Source organism: Cebus imitator, unplaced genomic scaffold (assembly GCF_001604975.1).
Source record: "Cebus imitator isolate Cc_AM_T3 unplaced genomic scaffold, Cebus_imitator-1.0 Scaffold123, whole genome shotgun sequence".
NCBI classification, from domain to species: domain Eukaryota; kingdom Metazoa; phylum Chordata; class Mammalia; order Primates; family Cebidae; genus Cebus; species Cebus imitator.
In genome coordinates, this window is record NW_016107438.1 from 3,275,902 (window position 1) to 3,300,026 (window position 24,125).

General features: G+C 55.7%; 3 protein-coding genes across 11 annotated transcripts in view; 1 reads left to right on the forward strand and 2 right to left on the reverse strand.

Annotated features, from left to right (window-relative positions):
- Positions 1 to 5,420, forward strand: part of PDK2 (pyruvate dehydrogenase kinase 2) — a 17,172-nt gene extending 11,752 nt beyond the window's left edge. For 3 of the 5 annotated variants that reach the window (XM_037742554.1, XM_017540114.1, XM_037742553.1), the window contains exons 5-11: positions 755 to 844; positions 1,037 to 1,114; positions 2,566 to 2,660; positions 2,746 to 2,844; positions 3,036 to 3,143; positions 3,707 to 3,820; positions 4,352 to 5,420. In XM_037742554.1, coding sequence (XP_037598482.1) covers positions 755 to 844; positions 1,037 to 1,114; positions 2,566 to 2,660; positions 2,746 to 2,844; positions 3,036 to 3,143; positions 3,707 to 3,820; positions 4,352 to 4,492 — 725 coding nt within the window. In that variant the 3' untranslated portion in view covers positions 4,493 to 5,420. The remainder of the gene's footprint in view (positions 1 to 754; positions 845 to 1,036; positions 1,115 to 2,565; positions 2,661 to 2,745; positions 2,845 to 3,035; positions 3,144 to 3,706; positions 3,821 to 4,351) is intronic. The other 2 variants (XM_017540115.1, XM_037742552.1) reach the window with 2 other exon arrangements.
- Positions 5,421 to 5,981: 561 nt separating this feature from the next.
- Positions 5,982 to 12,146, reverse strand: LOC119472909. Its single transcript, XM_037742558.1, has 2 exons — positions 12,134 to 12,146; positions 5,982 to 7,156 (listed from the first exon to the last, which is right to left on the reverse strand). The coding sequence occupies exon 2, from the start codon at positions 7,154 to 7,156 to the stop codon at positions 6,374 to 6,376; it is 783 nt and encodes a 260-aa protein (XP_037598486.1). The 5' UTR covers positions 12,134 to 12,146; the 3' UTR covers positions 5,982 to 6,373.
- SAMD14 (sterile alpha motif domain containing 14) lies at positions 5,982 to 23,663 on the reverse strand. Of its 5 annotated transcripts, none has more exons than XM_017540113.1 (11): positions 23,279 to 23,663; positions 19,379 to 19,433; positions 12,352 to 12,518; positions 11,602 to 11,893; positions 10,660 to 10,747; positions 10,488 to 10,562; positions 10,222 to 10,381; positions 9,014 to 9,097; positions 8,842 to 8,961; positions 8,581 to 8,736; positions 5,982 to 7,712 (listed from the first exon to the last, which is right to left on the reverse strand). In XM_017540113.1, exons 2-11 carry the CDS (start codon positions 19,419 to 19,421, stop codon positions 7,557 to 7,559), a joined length of 1,341 nt encoding a protein of 446 aa, XP_017395602.1. In that variant the 5' UTR covers positions 19,422 to 19,433; positions 23,279 to 23,663; the 3' UTR covers positions 5,982 to 7,556. The 5 variants fall into 5 exon arrangements, with proteins under 5 accessions (XP_017395602.1, XP_037598485.1, XP_037598483.1 ...); XM_037742557.1 differs by lacking the exon at positions 9,014 to 9,097 and adding an exon at positions 21,295 to 21,452 and having other exon boundaries at positions 12,357 to 12,518; positions 23,279 to 23,617; XM_037742555.1 differs by lacking the exon at positions 9,014 to 9,097 and adding an exon at positions 21,295 to 21,452 and having other exon boundaries at positions 23,279 to 23,617.
- Positions 23,664 to 24,125: the final 462 nt, after the last annotated feature.

The following is a 24,125-nucleotide window of genomic DNA, read 5'->3' on the forward strand; positions in this document are numbered from 1 at the left end:
GGGTGCGGGGCTGCAGGGGGTGCAGAGGGGCTGCAGGGGGGTGTGGGGGGTGCAGGTTGGTGTAGGGGTGCATAGTGCTGGGCCCCAGGACTGGGCTGTTGAGAGGACCTAGGCCGCTATTCAGAACCCCACAAAAGGAGTCTTTGAATAGTTACTCCAGTAACTTCGGAGTTACTGGCTCCAAAATGGAAAAATAAAATGTTTCTTTTTCATTCATTTCCATTTCAAAAACATTTTTGTTTTTAATGTTTGCAAAATGTAAAGTTATGTCACATCTTTTAAAAAATGTTCAGTTTTCATAAACACCCTCATTACGTTCAAAAACGATTTGTCATTTAGAGTTTCTTATTCCAAGAAGATTCACTATGATTGTTGAGAAGTCGTAGCCAGTCGTAAATTAAACAAGTTCCTCATGCTCAAATAATTTTGAAAGCAAGGTGGTAAGAGTTATCTTATAATGTTATAATCAAAGAAAAGAATAAATCTAATGTGGAGATGTGATGTGGGGAGAGGCCTCTGAAGAGACGTATGTTTCAGGTTTGCAAGAGTCCAACGCAAAGGTTTAAACACGGCCTGAGCCGGGGTGGAAGGGTCAGGGCCCTGGGAAGAGAAGCAGGGGAGTGAGGCAGCTTTAGGACTGGAGCCCACAGAGGCATCCCAGGTGGAAGTAGAGAGAGGAGGAGAGCCCCAGGGAAGAGGGAGCGCTGGGGCAGGCTGCCACCCGGCCAATAGCACCCTCCCTTCCCGTTTGCAGCTCTCATCTTTGACGGCAGCACCAACCCAGCCCACCCCAAACACATCGGCAGCATCGACCCCAACTGCAACGTCTCTGAGGTAATCAAAGGTGAGCCATTCCCATGGTGCCTGGCCCGCAGAGGAGCTCAAGGGACCCCTCCGAGTTTACCTGGCCAGAGGGTGACTTGTTCCTCAGTGAGGGGTGCCATGGGTTTAATGCTAGTGGTGCCCAGTGTCATTGTCAAGAGGACTGCCTGCTGGGTGGGCCACTCATGCCCTGAATGGCCCCATCTTCTCTCAGATGCCTATGACATGGCTAAGCTCCTGTGTGACAAGTATTACATGGCCTCACCTGACCTGGAGATCGAGGAGATCAATGGTGAGTGACCTGGGCTGTGTGTGTGTCTGTCTGGGGGCTGGGGACATGGCAGGGCAAGGTGAGATGGGGAGTCAGGAAATGACTATTTTCTAGACAGGGGAAAAGCAGAGTTTTGATTGTATTATTAATTTGTTTGATAAATATTTGGGCTGGGCACAGTGGCTCACACCTGTAATTTCAGCACTTTGGGAGGCCAAGGCAGGCCAATCACTTGAGGTCAGGAGTTCGAGACCAGCCTGGGAAACGTGTTGAAACCCTGTCTCTACTAAAAATACAAAAATTAGCTGGGTATGATGACACGTGCCTATCATCCCAGCTACTTGGAAGGCTGAGACAAGAGAATCACTTGAACCCAGGAAGCTGAGGCTGCATGAGATCATACCACTGCACTCCAGCCTGGGTGACAAGAGTGAGACTTCATCTTAAAAAAATAAGAAATTGAATAAATGAATGAATGAAACAGTAAACAAGACGGGAAGGGTCCCCGTTCTCATGGAGCTTACATTTTTGGTGCTAGGGAAATTGGGGAATGGAGCCTTTAGCCAATTAACAAGTAAATAAACAAGACCATGTCAGATCATGACAGTGACAGGAAGGAAATAAAATGGCGTAACTCAACAGGGATGGGGGAGGGGCATATCAGCTTGGCTGCTTTCCTAGAACCCCAATACCAGTGGCTTAGTTAAGAGGGGGGTTTCTGGCCAGGCACAGTGGCTCACGCCTGTAATCCCAGCACTTTTGAAGGCCGAGGTGGGTGGATCACAAGGGCAGTGGATCACGAGGTCAGGAGTTCAAGACTAGCCTGGCCAACTTGGTGAAACCCTCTCTCTAATAAAAATAGAAAAATTAGCCAGGCATGGTGGTACGTGCCTGTCATCCCAGCTATCTGGGAGGCTGAGGCAGAAGAATCACTTGAACCTGGGAGGCGGAGGTCACAGTGAGCCGAGATCATGCCACTGCACTGCAGCCTGGGCGACAGAGCGAGACTCCATCTCAAAGAAAAAAAAAAAAAAAAGAGGGAGGTTTCCCTCTTGCCAGCCTCTGGCTGGGGAGGTCAGGGCTGGCTCCCTACCCCTGTCTCAGTTCTAGCCTGAAGGAAGAGAACAAGGGTGTGGAAAGCAGGGCCCAAAATTAGCTGGGCGTGGTGGCAGGTGCCTGTAATCCCAGCTACTCCGAAGGCTGAGGCAGGAGAATAGCTTGAACCTCGGAGGCGGAGGTTGCATTGAGCTGAGATCACACCATTCCACTCCAGCCTGGGCAAAAAGAGTGAAAAAGAGTGAAACTCTGTCTCAAAAAAAAAAAGTTAAACACATCACTTCTATGAGTCACCAGCTACCCCAGCTCAAGGGAGGCCTGGGGATTTAGTCTCTCTCTGGACAGCCATGTACCCAGTTAGAACTGTGGGGGAGGGAGTGCCTCCTTTGGGTAAGGTGGTTGAGTGGTGACCTCGGTCTTGACTTTCTCTGCAGCAGCCAATTCCAAACAGCCGATTCACATGGTCTACGTCCCCTCCCACCTCTACCACATGCTCTTTGAGCTCTTCAAGGTGAGGAGGCCGGGAGCCGTGCTTTGTGGGGAGCACAGGTATGGCAGGCTCCTCCCATGCATCTCTTACCTCTGCCCCTCCGCAGAATGCTATGCGGGCGACTGTGGAAAGCCATGAGTCCAGCCTCGTTCTCCCACCCATCAAGGTCATGGTGGCCTTGGGCGAGGAAGATCTGTCCATCAAGGTATGTGACCCTTGACCTTGGGGACCAGGGAGCCGTCGTGGGGGCTTCCCTCCTGCCAAGAGACAGGCTCTCCTTCTCTCCTACATGGTGGGCAGATCCTGGGGGCGGGGAAAACCATGAGAGGGTCAGAGGTATTGGGCGGGGTGGGGAAACTGAGCTGTAGAGAATCTGACACGCCCCATCTCTCCCAGATGAGTGACCGAGGTGGGGGCGTTCCCTTGAGGAAGATCGAGCGACTCTTCAGCTATATGTACTCCACAGCGCCCACCCCTCAGCCTGGCACCGGGGGGACCCCGTTGGTGAGATGGCTGTACCCCAATCCCTCCCACCTCCTGAGAGGCCTCTCTCCTCCTCACTCACTTCCTTATCTCCAGGCTCATTCAGCCTCTGTGTAGCCGTTTGTGACAGTCACCTGTCTTGAATCTGGGGCCCGCGCCTCCCGCATGTCCCATCTGTACACATCTCACCTGTCGGATGTCTCTCTGTCACCTTTCCCCCCTCTTCCCTCTCCCCTGTAGCCCCAATCCCCAATTTCTACCTTTCTCTTGGTGTTGTCCAACTTGCCAGCACCCCCTGCTAGAGAACTTGAGACTCTAAGGAGCCGTGGGGCCTGCGCCAATGTCCTGGCCCCGGACTCCTCTGCCTGCCCAAGCCTCCTTCCTGCATTCCCTCATTCATCCCACACCCATTTCTTACCTCAGTGTCCCCTCCTGCATGTCCCCTCCCTTCTCCAGCTCTGGGACTCCCCACGCCCACCCACTGTGTGACCCCAGCTCCACACCCTTCCCTCCCTGCATCAGTCCCTGCAGCTCCAGAAGGCCCCTGCCAGCCTCATCCTCTCTGCCTTCCTGCCCCGCTGCAGGCTGGCTTTGGCTACGGGCTCCCCATTTCCCGCCTCTACGCCAAGTATTTCCAGGGAGACCTGCAGCTCTTCTCCATGGAAGGCTTTGGGACCGACGCTGTCATCTATCTCAAGGTGAGGGCCCGGCCTGCAGAGCCCAGCTGGGGAAGATGTTTGCTGATGGGAACTGGGCGGGCTTGGCTGGCTGTGAGCTTTCCTTCCCACCCTTCCAGTCCTTCCCCAGCCGCAGACCCTGGGAATCCAAGCAAAGCTACAGTCCTTCAACCTGAAGAACCCTCCACCCCAAGAGATACACAGCTTTAGGGGAGTCTGTGGTCCATGATTAAGACTCCTGTGCTGGGGACCCTCAACTTGTTAGACCCAGAAGGAAGGGGACACCCTAGGTCTTGTCATTCAGCTCAGAGGAGAAGACTGAGGCCCGGAGTCGGTGACTTGCTCAGGGTCACGCAGCCTAGCCTCCTCCCCTTCTCCCTCCCTCTCCCTCCCTTCAAGGGAGCTGCTTTCTGGAATGGGCAGGGGTGGGACACAGGAGGGACCACCTTTCGTGGATCTTTCCAGGCCCCCAGTTCTGGCAACTGGGCTGCTGCTGAGCTGGCGGGGGGAGGGTGGTCTGCTGGGGAGGGGGCTGACCCTGGCACTCCCCAGGCCCTGTCCACGGACTCAGTGGAGCGCCTGCCCGTCTACAACAAGTCAGCCTGGCGCCACTACCAGACCATCCAGGAGGCCGGTGACTGGTGTGTGCCCAGCACCGAGCCCAAGAACACGTCCACGTACCGCGTCAGCTAAGGGCCGCGTGCATCTGCGCCTGAGAGGACGGACCAGCCACCGTGGTGCCCCTCCCCATCTTCCTGGGGTAGCAGGGGGTGGGTTCTCCATGATGACCAGGCTCTGTCTCTATGGAAGTCACTGTGGTGATATCTTTCATGGTCCCTAAGTGCCAGTCCATCTCTGTGGAGACCCCTTGGTGGCCTCCCCATCTCTGTGGGTGATGCCTGAGGGTTGGGGATATCGCCACCCTGATGGGGTATCCCAGAGACATTTTCCCATGGCAGTCCTCCTCTCTGAGGTCAGGGCTGTCACTTTTCTGCCAGGGGTCCACACCCTCCGCAGCCCAGGCCTTCTAAGTGGATGCCCTGTTGGCCTTACTCCCCCAGCCCACAAAGGAACCATGGCCTTGGCCTGTTGAAGTGTTAGGAAGAGGCAGGGTGCCCTCCAGACCTGGGGACTGAGTGGGGAAAGGGGTTGCACCCGTGAGTGGGGAATGAGGCTTATCCTGCAGCCTCTCCCTCCACTTGGGGCTTTAAGGTCAAGGTTGGTGGGGGAGGGGTGGTTCTAACAGGGTCCACCCCTAAAGTGGAGGAACCTTGTGAGACCCAGAGGTTGCCACCCAGAAGCTGCTTGAGGCCCTGCAGCGGCCTTGGCAATGTTTGTGCCAGTTCCCGAGCCCTCCCAGCATGTCCTCACATGCCCCTGCCCACCCACCCTCCACAAACCCAGTCCCACCTGAGCCCCAGCCCGCAGCCCCCACTGTGCCCAGACACGTGTGCTCAGGGTGGCTTTCGTCCTAGGACCTCTGTGTATACAGCTAGTTTTATAACCCTGAATGCCCCCACCCTTCCCCTTAGCACACGGGGGTTAAAGCTGTGTGTTGTGTCCCTCCCAGTGGCTGTGGCAGTGACACCCACACCCCCAGTAAAGAAGAAACTGACTGAGACTGGCCTGGCTGCATCTCTGGGGGAGAGGGCCCCACACTTGCGCGCACACACACACTGCAGTGCCCTGTGACCACCACACGATGCACTTGGGATGTCCGACCCAGCTCAGGACTGTGAGTAAAACACTGGGCTGGCCGGGCGCGGTGGCTCAAGCCTGTAATCCCAGCACTTTGGGAGGCCGAGGCGGGTGGATCACGAGGTCAAGAGATCAAGACCATCCTGGTCAACATGGTGAAACCCCGTCTCTACTAAAACTACAAAAAATTAGCTGGACATGGTGGCGCGTGCCTGTAGTCCCAGCTACTCAGGAGGCTGAGGCAGGAGAATTGCCTGAACCCAGGAGGCGGAGGTTGCGGTGAGCCGAGATTGCGCCATTGCACTCCAGCCTGGGTAACAAGAGCGAAACTCCGTCTAAAAACAAAACAAAACAAAAAAAAACACTGGGCAAAGCCATCCGTTCAGAGCTCTGGATGGTCCAGCACCTGGTGACAGACCTGTTGTCTCACCACACTCAGGGACTAGCACAGTCAGACCAACCCAACAACTGGAGCAGATAGAAATTCTGGTCACTGGCACGTCGTATTTATTGAAATAAATTGAGAACTGCCTCCCCTTCACATGCAGGTGGGCACCCACTATAGCTACTGATGGCTTTAAGGACGTGGGTGCCTCCCAACCTCCCATGGCCCCGCCACCAGGCCCAGATGGTGCCAGTGTCCTTTTATCTGTTTCCCTCTGAAGCCCCTCTCCCAGCACAGATCGCAGAGGGGGAATAGGGGCAGAGTCCCAGGTACAGGGTGCTGGCCGTCAGCCTCGGCCCCTGGCAGGAATGAGGGAGCCAGCATGCATTGGTGCCATCTGCCGCTCCGGGCAGATGGGAGGAGCTGGAGGGGGTTCTAACCAGGAGCCCCTGGCCCCATTGGTAACTCTGAGCAGTGTCCTGGAAGCAGGGCTAGCTGCTGACCAGCGCCACACATGGACACTTCCTCCAAGGACATTTCCTAAAAAGGACACATGCTGTCACCAGGCTGCTGGCAGACTCCAGCCCCATCCAGGGAGCTGGCCCCAGCCCTCGGTGTGGCCCAGCAAAGCAGAGCTTGCACCGCTTGCTGGTTCTGAGCCCACTGATTCCCTGACAATGTGGGGGGCAGATAGGGGAGGGCTGATGAACCTTTCCAAACTGGCAGCTGCCAGGGACCCCCAGGTTTTGCCTCTCTGCCTGGCTGGGGTGAGGGTTGACCAGGTCGGCAGCTCCTAGGCCTTGGCTGGTGGGAGTGGTATCCTCTGTCCCCATCAGCTCCTGTTTGCTCAGCTCCCAAAGAGGGCTCAGGTGCCCTCTGAGGAAGCAGCAGGAAGCGAAGGGTGTCCTGGCTGGGTCAAAGACCGGGTCTTGAGTGGACCCCGAGAGGCAGACCTGTGTGGTCTGTGGGGTCATCTCACCCCCTGGAACCCACAGGACAGAGGAGGGGAGAGGGAGAAGGGGGTGTGCATCCTCCCTTCTCGAGTCCTGGCAAAGACTGCACTGATCACAGGCCGCTTTCTCTGCTCTCCTGTTGGAGTTTGGCTGAGGATCTACCCTGAGTGCGACTTGCTGCAGCGCCCACTGGCCTCTCTGGGGAGCAGGACTGAGCTCTCCCACCACACAGCTGCCTGGAAGAGTGGAGAGGAGCAGCCCCAACTCCTGCTCCTGCCGAAATGCCTGGCCTAGCTCTGGGCCTTGGGGCCCGCCCATCATCTTTGGGAGTCTGGCAGGCAAGCAGGCAGGCCAGCCTCCTAGCTCCCCTCCACCCCTGCCCCATGATGGCCTGAGGGCAGTGGGACAGCCTGACCCAGGCTCCCAGACTTGCCTCAGCCCTGGCCTCTCTGCCCTCTCCCCTTCATCTGCTCCTCCCCCAGGAACTCTGTGCCAAACAAGTCCTCAAAATGGGATTTATTACTAGCCCCTCTCCCTGGGGTCTCCCTTTCTGGGGGCTCTGGGTCCAGACCAAGTGACAAGGTGAGAGAGGGTGTGTCCCCCCAAGAGCGTGGGACCAGGCTAGCCCAAGCGCGGCGCCCAGGCCCAGCCTCCCTGGTAAGGCCTGTGCCCGCCGAGCCAGCGGCCGCCCCTGCCGGGCACCAGCCCTGTGCACGCTCCCCTAGCTCTTTTTGGCCTCCTGCTCTCTGCGCCGGAGCTTCTCCCGCTGCCGCGCAGCCTTCTCCTGAGCCTTGCGCTCCTTCTCCGCAGCCGCTGCCAGCTCCTTCAACTTCCGCTTCACCAGCGCCCGGTCATGAGAGTTGCTGAGCCCCAGGCTCTGGAGAGGAGTCCGGGGTGAGGGAGAGAGCCCCGGAACCATCCCGGTCCTGGCCCCACACCCAGGGTCCTTTTGCCCCAGGTACACTCTGTGGAGCTCTGAATCCTCCCTGAAGAGGAGCCTCCTCTCCCCACACCGTGACCTGCCCATGGATCGGAACCCCCAGAGCAAGAATTTGGAACGAGTGTGGTTGGGAGAGATGAGGGTTGAGGATATCAGGTGCTTTGCCCTCCCCCCACCATTCTTCCACTCAGGATTTCAGCCTTGGCCTGGCCCTGCCCAACCTCCTGAGGCCCAGAGATGGAAAGTCACTTGCCCAAGGTCACACAGCTAGTCAGTGGCCAAAGACCCTCCTCATTTCCAGAGACTTCCTGGGGACTTTTCTCACCATCCCTGCCCCAAGCAACTCAACAGAGAGCAGGAGACAGGCCGGGAACCTCCCAGCATAGAGGTCAGAGGCCACCCACCCCCTTCCAGCTTCCTCCCCCTGCCTACCACTACCACTAGCCTCTGAGACAGAATCAAGCCAAGCTGACCAGGGGGAGACGCATGGCTTCCCATGATACTAGGGAACTCATGTGCATCAAAGGTCATCCTAGAGGGCAAGGTCAGCCTGGAGACCAGGGCTGGAGCTTGAAGGTCACACTCAAGTCATGGGCTTGAGTTTCAAGTCAAACTACAACACAAAGGTTAGACCAAGGACCTTGCCTAGAGGTCAGATGTCAGGGTAGTGGCCACAGATGGAGTGAAAAGGCCAGCCTAGGAGGCTGGGCTGAGGGTCAAAGGTCAGAAGGAGGGGCTTCCAATACTTGAACATTGCCTCAAGTAACTAACTGGGCTGGGTCATGGCCCTTCCACTCTGACCCACCTTCAGTTTGCTTCCGTCCAGCTGCAGTAGCTGCGGCCCGTCTACCTGCCGGGCAGCAAACTCGGTGGCATACTGCTCCAGGTTGAGGCTCTGCAGCCACTGGCCCACCTGCTGGCTGGTCCAATGGTGGACGGGGGGAAGGGGCTCATCCAGGAACTGGGCAGAGACCAAGGAGTGAGGGGGAGGCTTGGCCTGTGACCTGAGCACTTTGCAGAGTCAGAGGTCAGGACTCCATGGGCGCCCTGGGCCAGCCTTGCTCACCTCATCCGAAGACTGAGACAGCGTGTGGTAGGGATAAGAACATTTGGCTTCCTGCCGGGGCCCACTCGGTATCTTGGGGCTGCTGCTGGGGGGTGTGGAGTCATCACTCAGGGTTGATTCCTAGACAGAAGCAAGTGTATGCCACTGAGGACAGAGCTCACCCCCAACCCACCATACCTATCTGGGTGGAGCTGAAGTCCTGGACTGGGCACCAGGAGTTGCTCTGTGCCCTGTGTGCATGAGCCAGGAGCTGGGCCTGCACACAGGACATGGTAACTCATGTCAGGCATTAGAACCTGAAGCCTCTGGGAAGGCAGGCAGCCATCTGGAGGACATGGGGCTCGAACCAAGCCAGGTTAGTAGGAATGGAGGAGGTCTCAGGCAAGGTGTCACTTCCTACAGGCAGCCCACGAGGATTCCCCCAGGTTGGATCAGGCATCTCTGCTATGTGTCTCCTGCCCAGCCTCTAGCACTCCAGCTAATAAGTGCTTGATTAGAGGTCTTTATCCTCATTGGACTGTGAGTTTTAGGAGGCCCTGGGGTGTATCTTGTTCACCATGGTGTCCCCAGTGCCCAGCATAAGGGAAGGAAGGAAGGGAGGGAAGAAAGAAGGAAGTTCCAGGTCCAAAGGGATTCTTTCTCTCTCGAGTTCCCAGCTTCTGATTTTCTCCTCTGCCCGGCTGCACGTAAGAAACAGAACCATAGAACAAGCACTAGGCTGGGGGTCATAGAGCTTGGCACCTAAATCTGTGCCAGTCTGTGGACAAGCCCCTTCTCTCTGGGCTGTCCTTTGCTCATCTGTGCAATGTTGATGAGTGTGCCTTTCCTCCCTACTTCACTGAGCCTCTGTGAGAGTAAAGCAGAATGTGTTTCGGGCTTTGTAAACTGCAGAGGGCTCTCTGAACATACGCAGATGCTCATCATCGCTTCTCTTACTTGTTCTCACGTCACACGGTTGTAAGCTTTCGGAGCACTAGGTTGGGGTCCTGTTCGTCTCTATATCCCCCAAGCCTCACCCTACCAAGCAGGTGGCCCAGCTCCTCACACAGGAGTGGGCTTAGAGCTGAGCCAGGCAGAAGAGTTAGCAGGAATGAAGGAAGTCTCCGGCTGGGTGAACAGTAGGGAATCATGTGTTCAGTGATTTGTTGAATGCGTGAAGCAGTGACTGCATCAAGGAATGAACTACTCAGAATATGAAGTAGTGGATGAGTGAATGAATGAATTCAGAGAATGCATGAAGTAATGGATCACCGCGTGGCTCCATGGATGGACAAATTGATTCCAGGAATGTCTGAATCCCAGCCTGAGCCAGGGTGAAGTACTCCCTCATGTCACCTAAGACTGGGGGTCAGTTTGGGGACAAAAAAGGCATGGACTTACCTGGGAAGCTGACTTCTTGGGGCTGAAGCCCTCGTGTTTAGGGGAGCAGGCAGGGGAGGTGGTGCTACCCGAGGATGCTGACCCCTTGCCACTGTCTGTGAACCAGGAAAAAGGCAGGAACGGGGAGCCCCCTGACCTGCTGGAGCCCTCCACTGATTCCCTGCAGAGAGAGTGTCCAGCATGGGTGTGGGTACAGAGGGGAGGACTGGGGCACACGGGGAGCCAGGGGTGGGAGCTGTGGGTGGGCCACCGTGGGCACCTCTCACCTGCTGCCCATGGACAGGCGGTTGCTGCCTTTCTCCTTCCGGCTCTTGCCCGTGGATGCTCGGCGCAGGGTGACCCTGTGGGGAGGCAGCGAGGAGTGGGGCAGGGCTGCCCACTGTGCCACCCTTAACACAGCAGCTCCAAGCCCTGTGATCTAGCCCCGCCTCCACTCACCCCAGGTCCAGGAACTTTCGCCGAGTCTTCTTATCCAGGCCGATGGTGGGGCTGGCAGGCTCAGGAGGACTGGCATCACGGCTGTCATCTATCCAGGGAGAGAAGGAAGAAAATTGCCCATTTGGTGGCCGGCCTGCCTCCTTTGGCTGCTGGTGTGGGGTGGTGGAAATTCTCTTGACTTAGAATCAGGCAGCATGGCTCTTGTGCCCTTAAATAGAGGGTGTCCTAGGACAGGACATTTTACCTCTCTGGGCTTCCTCCATTTTAAATATGGGATAATAACATCTGCCTACTTAACGGCACCTAATGGGATGCTTACGACAGTCTTTTACAAACTGTAAAATGTTTCAAACAGATAGGGACCACTACTATTTAACTCAATTTGATCCTAGCCAACTTCTAGCCAGCCTTCCAATCTTGGCTCAAATGTCATTTCCAGGATGTTCTCAGCCAGGCCAGGCATCCTGGTGTATGCCCTCCCGCGACGCCGCTGCACACTTCCCAGATAACACTTATTACAGTCTGAAACTACACATTCAATTAAAGGATGATTTGATTGGGGTTTTGTTTTGTTTCTGAGGCAAGGAGTGATAGCTCACTGGAGCTCAGAACTCCTGGGCTCAAGCTATCCTCCCACCTAGGCCTCCCAAGGTGCTGGGATTACAGGCGTGAGCTGCAGAGCCAGGCCTGATTTGACGGTTTCTGCCCTAAACGGTGATGATAAAGACTGCATATGTTTGCTCACCTGGGTGTCTCAGAGCCCACAGGGTCTGGCACTTAGTGGGCGCTGGGTAAAGAATGACTTGAGCCGCGAGGTTTACTCTCCACCTCCCCCAGGCACCCTGCCCAGCTGCTCCACGCGGCTTCGTTGCGTGCTGGGACCGGGAGGGCCGCTGCGCCCGGGAACTACCAGCAGAGGGTGCGGCGCCGGCTGTAACTCACCTTCGCTGTGCGGCTCTGCGCGGCGCGGGTGGCGGCGCACGAAGCTGGGGGAGCTGTCGGAGGAGGGCGCGGAGCGCGGCGGCGAGCAGGAGGCGGCAGCCAGGCCTTCGTGCGAGGCAGCGTTGTGCAGGGGCCGGTAGCGTGTGAGCGGCGAGGGCGGCGGCTCGTCCTCTTCCAGGCTGCGCCGCAGCCCGGGAGGATCCAGGCAGAAAGAGCCCCCGGCCGGGGACCCCGGGCCTGCGTGCAAAGGCGAGCGCAGCCGGTGCAGGGGGCTCCCGCAGCCGTCGGTCACCTGCAGGAGACGGCAGCCGCTCACCCGAGAACCCTCCTCCACCCTTCCCGGAGGAGCTGGGAGACTTTCACCCCAAAAAGTGAGGGCCCCCGAGGGTCCTTCCGGGGCCTAGAGGGAGGGTTTCCTCAAGCCTTAGGCAGCGGGGTGGCTGGACAGTGAGAGGTGGGAAACACGAACTCTGAGTTACACGGCTGGGGCTGAATTCCCCCTCCTCCACGTACTGTGACTTTGCTACAGGACCTCTCAGGGCCTCAGTTTCCTCAGCTGTAAGATGGGGCTAATATCTTCTTTACAAAGGATTAAATTAGCCAGAAGCGAACTGCAGCTAACACTTAACGTGACTAGGTCAGAAGTCTGAGGGTGTGGTTTCCCTGGAACAGCGCTTGAGAGATTATCCAGCAGCCAGAAGAGTGGGAGGAGCGCGAGGGTGTAGGTGTATTTTCCTAACTTGCCCCAACCTTGCCTCCAGGCCCATCGGAGCCTTCACCATCCTCCGCGGAGCTGGCACTGTCCCGAAGCCTGGAGCGGGACGGCCGGTGTCTCCGGCCCTTGGCCAGCAGCTGGGCCCGGGCCTTGTGTAAACTGCTGTCCAGTCTGGCGGTCTCTGGCACAGCCAAGTCCAGGTCTGCGAACCGGGGGATGGGGGCAGAGACCAGACACATGAGAGGTGACCGCAAGCCCAGAGGCCCACCTCAAGGGACCACCTGCCCCCACACCCCAGGCATTCAACCAATGTTCCCAAGTGCTGGGAGTACAGACAGATGAAAAACAGGGTGTCTCCCTGTCTCAGGTGGGAGTGGGTGGGTGTGCCAGTGAAGCAGACATGCCAGCACTTAAATACAGCACCCTGTGATGAACCCTCACGTAGACACAGAGGACCGGGCAGCCCTGTCTGGATACATCAGAGGAGGAAACACCAAAGCTGGGTTTTAAGGTCTGGGTAGGAGTTGTAAGTGATGAGGTGGGCAAAACAGGTATATGCAATGCTAGCAAGTAGGGAAGCAAGGGTGGTACCTCCTGGGACAGTTGGAGGGTAGCTTTGTGGAGAGAAGAGTTGGGGATGAGGCTGGAGAGACGATGGAAATAATGACTACGATTTAAGAAGCACTTACTACGTACCAGGTAATGTACACACATCATCTCTCAAGCCAAGCAACCCAGTGGGGTTAGGACAGTTCCTATGCACACTTTACAGCTGAGCAAACTAAAAATCAAAGAGGTTAAGTCACTTGACTAAAGCCGCCAGCTAGCAATGTTCAGGGATTTGGGCCTGGCTAGTCTGGCTCTAGAGACTGGCCCTACTGGGGACACTGGCTGGCTATGCCACGCACAGGGTCTCACTCAGAGATAGCACTGCTGAGCATCTAAAGGACGTGCAGTTGGAGTGGAGCAAACCCCCTCAACACCCCAGAATCCAGTAGCAGTGACAGGAAGGAAAGCCCCATAGGCCCCTGAAACCTCTCTCCTGTCCTGGGTCTGTGGCCAGGCCTAGGTCTAGCATGAGGACACGGAGGAAGAGTAGGCAAACCCAAAGCGTCAAGCACAAAAATCCTTATTGCCCATGGCACCACTTTTCATGTGCTGCACCTCAGGATGAAGCCCTCATGCTGTACCAGTCCTGAGCTTGGCACTGGGGTCTCCAAACAGAAAGGATCTTTCCAGGCTTCGAGATGGGTCAAGACCATTCTTCCCCACTCCACCCAACATGATCTCAGGGATCCTGTTCCATCACTCATGCCCACCCTGCCTTTCCTGCTCCTCTTTTCCGTCTCCAGACAACCCCTAAGCCACCCCAGTTGCTCTCCTGGCTTAACTACCACTTATTTCTATTTCCAGCCTTGACCCCCTCCCCTGAATTCCAAGTGTGGGCACGCAGGCACCTGCCAGGGAAGTGACCATGTCAAAGGCCCCAAGGCATCTCAAGCTCAACTCATCAAAATGAACCTATCCTGTAGCTTCAAACCAACTTCTCCACTCTTCCTTGACTCAGTGAAAAGCCCCCTTGTCCACCCAAGTCAGACAGCCCTAAGCCACCCTTCTCTCTCAGCCCCAGACCCAGTTGGTAATTCATGTGTCCAACTGTCTAGTGACACTTCCACTTTGAACGTCCACCAGGGGTCTTCACCTACATGCACTGCAACCTCCTCATCTCTCCCGCCCTGGCGCTCCTCCTTCCAGTCCTGGTGAACAGCAGCTCCATCCTTCTAGTTGCTCAGCTGAACCCCTGGAGTCATTCTTGACTGCTTCCCCTACCATCCTACAAACAGATTCATTCACAATCCCGTTAGCTCTACTTTCAAAAGCTAGCTAGACATACTGAAATATTTACGGTGAAGGGATGTGATGTTTTGGACTAGGTTCCATGTAATCCAGGGCAACAGGGGTAGGGCATGGATGGGGCTAGACATGAAACTAGACTGGCCGTGACTGGTCGCGGCTGAGGCTGCGTGATGAGTTCTTGAGTGCATGCTAGAGTACACTGCACTGTTCTAATTTTGAATCTCTGAGATTTTCCACAATAAGTTGTTTGGTGTTCGAATGTATATGTATACTCCTATACATGCGTACATATGGAGAGAAAGGGAGGAGTGGAGAGGAAAGGAGAGAAGGAGGGGAAAGGACGGAGGGCAAGGAGGGAAGTGAGAGGGAGAAGTGCTCACAGCCTCTCTGGTCTAAGCCGTCATCACCTCTTGGCCTGGATTATTACAAAAAGCCTCCTAGCTGGTCTTCCTTCCACCTCCCATTCCCATCTACGGTCTATTTGCAACACAGCAGCCAGAGTGGTCCTGATCAAACATGTCAGTTTGTATCACTCTCTCGCTCAGAACCCTCCAGTGACTTCCATCTCACACAGATTAAGAGCCAAAGTTCTCCCAGTGAGTGGCCTTGCAGAGTCAGCCTGTGCTCCCTTGCCTCTCTGAGCACGACTCTTGTCCCTCCACTCCAGCCACGCTGGCCACCTGGCTTATCCTCACACAAGCCAGCCTGCACTGCACAGCCTTTGCACTGCCCCTGCCTTTGCACTGCCTCTGCCCTTTTTCTGAAAGGCTCTTTCTGCAGATTTCTGCATGGTTCTCTCCCTCACTTCCTTCAAGTCTTTGCTTAAATGCTTTCTCTCACTGAGACCTTCCCAGACCACCCAATTTATAATAGCCTCCCCCCAAAACCCCACTCCTGTTTTTTTCCTATAACGTTTCTCATTCTCTGGGGTGCTATATATTTTGCTTATATCATTTATTGTCTCTCTCCACCCATTAGAATGTCAGCTCCATGAAGACAGGTTTCTGTTTTGTTCACTGCTCTACCACAGGCAGACAACAGTGCCTGGCACACAGTAGGTGCTCAGCACACTCTTTTAATGAAAGAAAAAAGTTTTGTTGATTGGCCTCCTCACACCCACAGAAGCTGGGTTCTCCTCTCCCTCTGGACCAAACTGCCTTAGCTCAGATCTTCACCTGAGTGGAGGGGAGCTGTCCTCTCTTCCCACCCCCTGCCACCCCAAAACATGGAACCATCCAACCTTTGCTCCCTGCCTCGTGGGAGGCTCTGCCTCATGCCTTCCATGTGACTAGAAGAAACTTTCTGATGCACATTTTTTCTCTTTCTTTTCTTTCTTTCTCTTTCCCTCTCTCTCCCTCTTTCTTTCGCAGAATCATGCTGTCACCCAGGCTGGAGTGAGTGGCATGATCTTAGCTCACTGCAACCTCCAACTCCCAGCCTCAAGCGATTCTCCTCTCTCAGCCTCCTGAATAGCTGGGACTACAGGTGTGCGCCACCACCATACCTGGTTAATTTTTGTGTTTTTTTTTTTTTAGTAGAGATGGGGTTTTGCCACATTGGCCAGGCTGGTCTTGAACTCCTGACCTCAAGTGATCTGCCCACCTCAGCTTCCCAAAGTGCTGGGATTATAGATGTGAGACACCGTGCTCCGCCTGAAGCACATTTCTGACCATGTCCCATACTCTCCTGCTTCGGAAACTCTCGCAGAAAGAGTCCTAAAGCTAACAATATAAATTCCATGCTACTCAGCCCTCTATTCAAGGCCTGAGGGGTCCAGCCCACCCTTTCTGTGTTCCCCACAGAGTCCTCCTCTTGTATGACTATGGCTAAGAGCACTGCCCCTGGAGTCCAATGGCCCAGGCTGAAGCCAGTTCTGTCACTTGCTGGCTAAGTGACTCTGGGCAAGTTACTTCCTTTTAGGTGTCAGCTTTCCCATGTGTAAAATGGGATACACTAGCACTATCTTCCTTATAGGGGGGTTGTGAGCATTAAATAAAATAATCCAAAGACAGTGCTCACCATAATGCTATGACTTAGCACGAGCTCAACAGGCTGTCACTGGTCATGGCGTCTGTGGGATCAAATGAATTGCTTATACTGATACCTGTATGTGTATCTGCCTCCACCTCACTTCCCACCTCCATCTCTGTGCTCCATCTCTCTCCAGCCCTTCTTTGTCTGGCTGATCAACTCTGCCACATCACCCTCTGGCAGCCGTACCCCACTACCATATGGTCATGATACGGTCCGGATATGGTCGTCAATGACTGTCTCCTCCTGCTGGCCTACATGCTGCAGAGGGTGAAGCCCTTCCCTGTCCACTGTATATCATGAGACCCTGGTGCAGCAGCTGGCAGGTAGGCGGTGCTCAGGTAGTGTTGAAGCAAAGTCACCCTTCCATGGAGCAGTGCATGCTTTGGCGGAGACAGACTCCAGACACACTTGGGTGCTGATGAAGGTCACCTGCACGCAGAAGTCACATCCCATCATGCCCACATTTCAATCCTCTGCCAAGCACTCCCCACCATCTAGTCTGTTCCCTGTTTATTTATGTGTGCTTTGATATCTGTCCCCCTGCTTGCCCCTGCACGAGAATTCGCGCTCCATGAAGGCAGTGATTTTGTCTGGCTGGTTCATTGCTGTCTCCCCAGAGCCAAGAACAGAGCCTGATGCATATTAGGAGCTCTATAAATATTTGTCAAGGCCAGGCATGGTGACTCATGCCTGTAATCCCAGCACTTTGGGAGGCTGAGGCAGGTGAATCAGCTGGGGTCAGGAGTTCGAGACCAGCCTGACTAACATGGTGAAACCCTGCTTCTACTAAAAATACAAAATTAGCTGGGTGCGGTGGTGCATGCCTGTCATCCCAGCTACTCTGGAGGCTGAGGCAGGATAATTGCTAGAACCCAGGAGGTGGAGGTTGCAGTGAGCCAAGATCGTGCCATTGCACTCCAGCCTGGGCAAGAAGAGCAAAACTCGATATCAAAAATAAATAAATAAATAAATGAATATTTGTCAAATGGATGAAAAGATGGGGGATACTGGGAGGCTACTACTTTAAATGTAGCAGTCAGGCTGAGGTCCGGGAAGCCATAAAGAGCCGAGGTCCATAGAAAGAACAAGAAAGAGTTTTCTAAGGAGAGGGACTGGCACAGCCTTGGACTTGGAGTGCCTAGGGAGCAGCAAGGGACCAGCACAAGCTGTGAGGGGACAGGAAGGGACTGGTTGAAGGGGGAGGGTGGACACAGGGGGCAACCTGTGGGTGTTTCCAGCCCCTCGGGCTGAGCTGGGGGAGGGTGCCCTCTGTTCCCAGCCCCCTCGCATAGAATCTCCAGGCACTGTCTGGAAGCAGCAAGGATTGAAGGTCGAACCACAGAAAAGTAAGAGCTAATCCTTATTGAGCTCTTGCTGTGCTAGGCACTGTTCTAAGTGCTTCACAATTACTAGCTCATTTGAGCCTCCCCACAGCCCTATGAGGAAGGAACTCCAAGAATCCCCAGGGCAGCCTTCATTTGCCCCACAGCATAAAGCCGGTGAGAAGCCGGCCAGGGTTACAGACAGGTGGTCTAGCTCTGTTGGTAAGCATTAAGCATGCTACAACCTCTCTGAAGCAGAGATGGGAAGGAATTTTGAGTCCAACCTCATTGTATGGACGGGAAAACAGGCTCACAGAGGACAGGAGGACACGTTTGGCTGAGGGTACAGAGGGAGTTAAGGAGAGCGGCTCCCAGGCCAGTGCTCAGGCACCTAGCTGGTGCCCAACCAACTCAAAACAGGGAGAAGGGCTCCTTGCTCCGGACTCTGGGCCACATCGGCACCATGGCCATCTTACCTTGGAGGGGCTGGGGAACAAGGGGATGCCTAAGGGGCTCGGTGGTTTTCAGGCAAGGTGTGGCCAGCCTGTCCTGGGTCCTCTGCTCTGCGAAGCTCTCCCTACAGCTTCTTCTATCTCTTCCCTTCTTCTCTGCTCCTGCCTTCCTTCCCTAGCTCCTCCCCCATCTCTCTCCCTCTTCCTCCTCCTCCCAGCCCTGGGCAGTGGGAATTCATAAATATTTAATGGCCTTTCACAACAGGAAGCTGGGAGGACCCGGCTACCTCTGCAGTGAGGAAAACAGGCAGGAGTTGGGTGGGGAGGCCAGGGTAGGGAGGTGGGGGAGTAGGGGCAGAAAACCCAGGGAAGTGAGGGCTCATCTCCGTCAGGGCTGTGTGGAGACAGACTCAGAGACTATGGCCCTGAGGCAGTTCAAGGCTAGGGGAGCAGAGGAGACTGGGACGGGAAGCGAAGCCGCAGTTCCTGGCATGGCTGGGGGAGAGAGGGAAGAAGGGAGAGATGCGGAGAAGGCAGGCAGGAGAGGAGAAACTGGGGGCCCTCTGGCATAGGAGCCCCTCAAAGTGCAGGCAGCTCTCCCCGTCTCCCTCATTTCTCCAAGTTCCTTTGCTCACCGACTCCTGACTCCTCCACCGGAATCCAGCTGGGAAACCGGCTTTCCGCCCCAGTGCATGCTGGGAACACTGCCCAGCTGGGGTGGTCTCTTTCTCCAATCCACACAACAGAAGACTGCAGGGGGTAAATGATGGTACCGTGGCGTGGGCATGCACCCCAGTGTGTACTGAGGACGTGGGCGTGCAGGCCAGCGTGAGGGGGCCAGCCTGGGGATACGGAAGCTATGTGTGTTAGGCATTTCATTTCAGCACACAGCCAGGCAGGGTGAGGTCCCTTGCACTTATTTATGTGACTTGGAGGTGATGTGTGTCATCTGGGCTGGAATGTACAGGTAGGTGTACAGGATCATGACTAAGAGCAGGAAGGCAGGCAGTCTGGGGTTCTAGACCCAGTTCTGCCACTAACTTGCTATGTGATCTTGAAAGCAAGTCACTTTAGCCCTCGGTACCGTTCACTCCTGGTCTGTAAACTGGGCTGACTTCTAAGCGTTATTGTAAGGGTTAACTAACACAGTGCATGGGAGATGGGAGTGCTTAACCTAGTATCTGGCATAAGCACTTAATAAATGAGGACCTTTATTGTTATCCCTGGTGCGTCCAGTAAGACAGTGGTGACAAAGGGTCAGGCCACAAAACACACACACACACTCACACACACACGCCGCCAAGAACCCCCTTATACCCTTCAATGCCTAGTGGCCCAGGAAGGAAGTACTCCATGGCTGTGCCTATTGACTAGAGATAGAACCACACAGAACTTACCAAAAACCTCATCCGCGGGTTCTCGGAGCTTTGAAGAAGCCATGACTCAAGACAGCTGGAGAGGACAAGAGGGTAGAGAGAGAGAAAAAGAGAGCCTGAATAAGAGATTAAAACTAGCTGAGGCAGGGGAGATGCCGAAGGCTACCTGCTCCAGGCTTGCTGGCCCTTCCCCTTACCTTAGAACACTTCCTCTGGCCCAGAAGCCACTGGAATCATAACCCAGATTGTGGGCACGGGGGCAGGAGGCAAAGTAGGAGGGTGGGGGCAGACGCAAATCCAAGGCACGGACACAGGCGGAGCCCTGTGGTCCTGGTACACTGATTGGCTGTGTGGCTTCATGGGGGTCACTGAACCTCTCCCCTTCACTGTTTTGGGGCTTTACATCATTAGCACCCCCTAAACACTTTCAGTTATCATCAACTGTGCAATCAAATCTGGGAGAAGGCATGGAGATTATTGAATCCAATCCTCTCATGTTACAAATGAAAATACAGAAGGGGGAGTGACTGGCCCAAGATCACATAGCAAGTTAATGGCAAAATCAGGACCAGGACCAGGTTCTCCCATCCATCTACCTACCTATGCATTCATCCATCCATCTACCTGCCTACTCATCATCTGTTCACTCACCCATCTATCTACCCATCCACTGATCCAACATCTGCCCCCATCCACCCAACATCTGCTGCCATCTGTCCATCCACCCATCTTTGCATCCATCAGTTTCCATCTCTTTTCCACTCCTGCCTCCCTACTCCCTATACCCCCATCACTGGTGCCCTCACCACCTGCCTTTCTGAACATGAGCTGTTCAGGAAGCTGGCACCATCAGCAGGGCCACTGTTCCAGACACAGTTCTAACAGTTCTTGACAGACTCACAGATGTAGGAGGGTATAAGGAGTACACACAGCATACAGTGGACAGCCAAACCTCTATGATGCATCAAGTATGTTCTCGGAAGAAGTGTGAATGGGTAGGGTTTTTTTGTTTTAGTTCAAAGTTTTTTGGTGGGAAGCAAGAAGGGAGGGCAGACAGGGAAAGATACATGCAGCTGAAACCATTTGAATAGGCTTTCAAGCAGCTGTAGGATTCCAGTAGCCCTGGGGAGACCACTGGCCAGGGGATACTGGATGAGGGGAGAGTGAGGAAGCTCAGGGGCCATTGGTGGCTTAGGGAAAGGGGAGGCTGCATGGCTGAGACATGACCTCCAATTACTTCTAACACTCAGGTCCCCAGGAGAATGGCAAGGCACTGGGCTAGATCATACATGTGTCAGATATAGGAAGGCTGGGCCACATGCCTGCTGGGGTCTTTTCCAACTCTTCTCTTCTGTTATTACATAGACATCATCTACCTGCACTCTGGCCGGGCTTGGGAATTTTCATATCCCCACTTTACAGATGTGAAAACGAAGAAACAGGAGATGAGAGGCAGAACTAAAGCCAGGCAAATGCTTATAATCCTAGCTACTCAGAAGGCGAAGCTGGGAGGATCTCTTGAGCCCAGGAGTTCTAGACAAGCCTGCACAATATAGTGAGATCCTCATCTCAGAAATAAGTAAGTAGCTGGGCATGGTGGCTCACGCCTGTAACCCTAGCACTTTGGGAGGCTGAGGCGGGCAGATCAACTGAGGTCAGGAGTTCGAGACCAGCCTGGCCAACATGGTGAAACCCAGTTTCTATTAAAAATGCAAAAAATAGCTGGTTGTGGTGGTGCAGGCCTGTAATCCCAGCTACTGAGGAGGCTAAGTCAGGAGAATCACTTGAACCTGGGAGGTAGAGGTTGTGGTGAGCTGAGATCATGCCATTGCACTCTAGCCTGGGCGACAAGAGTGAAACTCCATCTCAAAAAAATAAATAAATAAAGGTAACTAACTAACTAAATAAAAGCAAAAAAATAAGAGGCAGAACTCCACCTTGAGCCAGGGCTCCTGCCCCTCTGCACTTTCCTAGGTGATGATCTTCAGTTTTGGGGTGGGGGAAGGGATAAGTGTAAAGGGAGGGAAGTTGCTCCACACTGACCAGGACTGGGAGAAGCATCAAAACCACCTCCAGATTCCATAAATGGCTGGGGCTGAAAGCAGAATATGAGGTGTGGGAAGGGGCCATCAGGAAAGTAGATCCTCCAAGAACCCTCCTGCCATTCTTGAGCTCCAGGGGCTACCAGCAAAGATCTAGAATGTGTTTCTTCCTGTCCTGACAGGCCAGATGGGAAGGGAGGCTGACCCTAAGAATAAACCACATTTCCTCATTCAACCACAAAGCCTTATCTGGCTAGGACCCAGCTGCCACCTCCTGCAGGAAGCTGTCCTAGGTAGCCCGCCCTCCTCTCATTTGTCTGCATAATTTCTAAATCCATCCTTCTCCAGCCACTGGGAAATGGGGAATTCTTCATACTTCTCTGATTCCTTAAATAGGTCTCATCTCCCCCCACCTAATCAGATGAGAACTCAGAGAAGAGAGGGTCCATGTATTCTTCCGCTAAACTAGAGACTCTGAAGACAGGAACTGCCTCTCCCATCAGAAAGGAGGCTCTCTGAGGGCACTGTGCCTCTTCTCCGACTCTGGGAATGAAGATCCTGAGTTCTTTATTCAAGAGCCCGGTCCAGGGTGGAGATCCTCCGGTGGCTGCAGTGCTCCTCCTCCAGGCAGCCTCTGGGCCAGTCTGGAGTTTCCTGCTCACAGCCACTCTCAGGCCATCCTGATTCAGCACAAACTGCTCTCTTCACTTCAACAACTTCCTGGGGTATATACGGGACCCTCCCTGCACTGTCTCCGGAGGGTCACCAGACCCCTCCCACCCAACCCTCTCCTTCCAAAACTAAGCCTTGAAAAATTAGACACCAAACCCCGCCCCCACTCCCACTCCCACACACACCGCACACTCACACACACACATTCAGCCAGGTAACTGCACAAGGGTGGAAGTGAACCAGTTCCTCTGGACATCCTTCCCCGAAAGGCTGCCAATCCCGGAGAAGAAGCACCAATGACCTTTGACCCTTCTCTGGGAGGCAGGGAGGCAGGTGAGCTCACAGCCTCTTGGGACCCAAGGGAAGGAGAAAGAAAGAAAGAAAGAAAGGGCGCACAATTCCTGGGGAGGGAACGGGAGCGGAAGGAAGTGGAGAGTAGGAACCGAGACAGACACACAGACTGTCGGAGAGTCCACGGGGCTGCTGAGAAGAAAGACAACAGACCGAGAGTGGAGCCAGGAGAAGCGGCATAGGGGACAAGGGCTCCCGCCGCCCTGAGTGACACCCGAGGGTGGGAGAGAAGGGAGAAGCCCTGCGGGCGGGAGAGAGAAAAGGGTCCCTGAAGAGGAGAAAGCGACAGAGAGAAGTGCACCTGGGAAAGGCCGGGAAGAGATGGATGGGAAAGGAGACGGGCGGTGGGGGGCAGCTGTGGAGCCGGAGAGGTGGTCCCCCTTCCCACATGGCTGCCGTCCGCCGGCCCCAGGCTTGGGGTAGTCCTCAGGAGTCGGACACCCCCTCAAAGCACTGCTGGAGATGGGGTGAGGTTGGGGACGGCCACCTACTTCACTCCCAGAGCCCCTCTCCCCAGGCAGAGCCCGGGGGCTAGTTTCTCTCCAATCCATCAGCACAACGCCCCGCCGGGCAAGAAAGAGTTAAGCCCTCTCCCCCTCCCCCCACACCAGCTTTTTATTAATTTCTCTGGGCCTGGAGCGGGAGGGAGGGGATTAGGGCCGTAAATCCTATCTCCACCCCCTCCCCTGACAGCCCGGCACCCCAGCCCCGTACGGTCCCCCTAGGGATAGGGGAAGAAAGGCCCTTGTCGCTTGGCCCCGTCCAACCCTGCTCGGGGTCCCATCGGGGTCCCACAGCAGGCCCGAGTGGCCCCAGCCCCGGCTCCCGGTCCACCCCAGGGCGCCCGGCCCCTCACCTCCGGCATCGGTCATCTTCAGCGTCTGGCGCCCCGGGAACCCCTCAGGCCCATGGTGCTCGAGGCGGGGACCCGGCAGGAGAGGGGCGGGGGGGACCGTCACCCCGGCCGCGGGGGGCTCCGGGCGGGCTCGAGCCACTCCATCCCGGGGGTTGGGGTTGGGGTGGGGTCGACGGGGGAGGGTCCCGCAGCCGGAGGGGATGGAGGGCGGGGGAGGTAGGGAGAGGGAGCAGGTTCTCTGGAAACAGGAGGCGCGGGCGGGGCTGGACCAGGAGACCTGACGGGAGGATGCTCCTTGTGTGTGTGCGTGCGTGTGCGTGTGCGCGCGCGTGTGTGTGTATGTGTGTGTGTGTGAGAGAGAGAGAGAGAGGAGAGCGAAGAGCGAGCGCCACCTCCCTCCCCGCCCCCGCAGCCCGCCAGGGCCGGCCGGATGCTGAGACCCGCCTGGCAGGGCCGATTCGCGCCGCGTGGCGTTGGCCTGGGTCCGCGGGGGTCCCCGGGGAAGAGGCTTTGCGGGGGGCGCGTGGCGGGGAAGCCAGGCGCCCAGGAGACAAAGAGCTGGAGGGAGCGAGGGGGCGGAGGCGGGGGAGGGCGGCGGGGAGGAGACGGCCCGGCCCGGGGAGCGGAGTTGCCGCTACTTCTCTGCCCGCGGGAGACGCGGCGCACCAGAGTCTGCGCGGGTGGGAGTAGCTGCGGGGCGGCCCCGCCGCGGGACCCACGGGGCTTCCGCCCGCTCTGCAGGGTCTGTCAGGGCTCCAGATTCGCTCATTCATTCAACAAACGTCCGCCGGGACTCCGAGGCTGGAGGGGACAGCGGTGAACAGAACCCCCCATCCCCCAGCCCCGC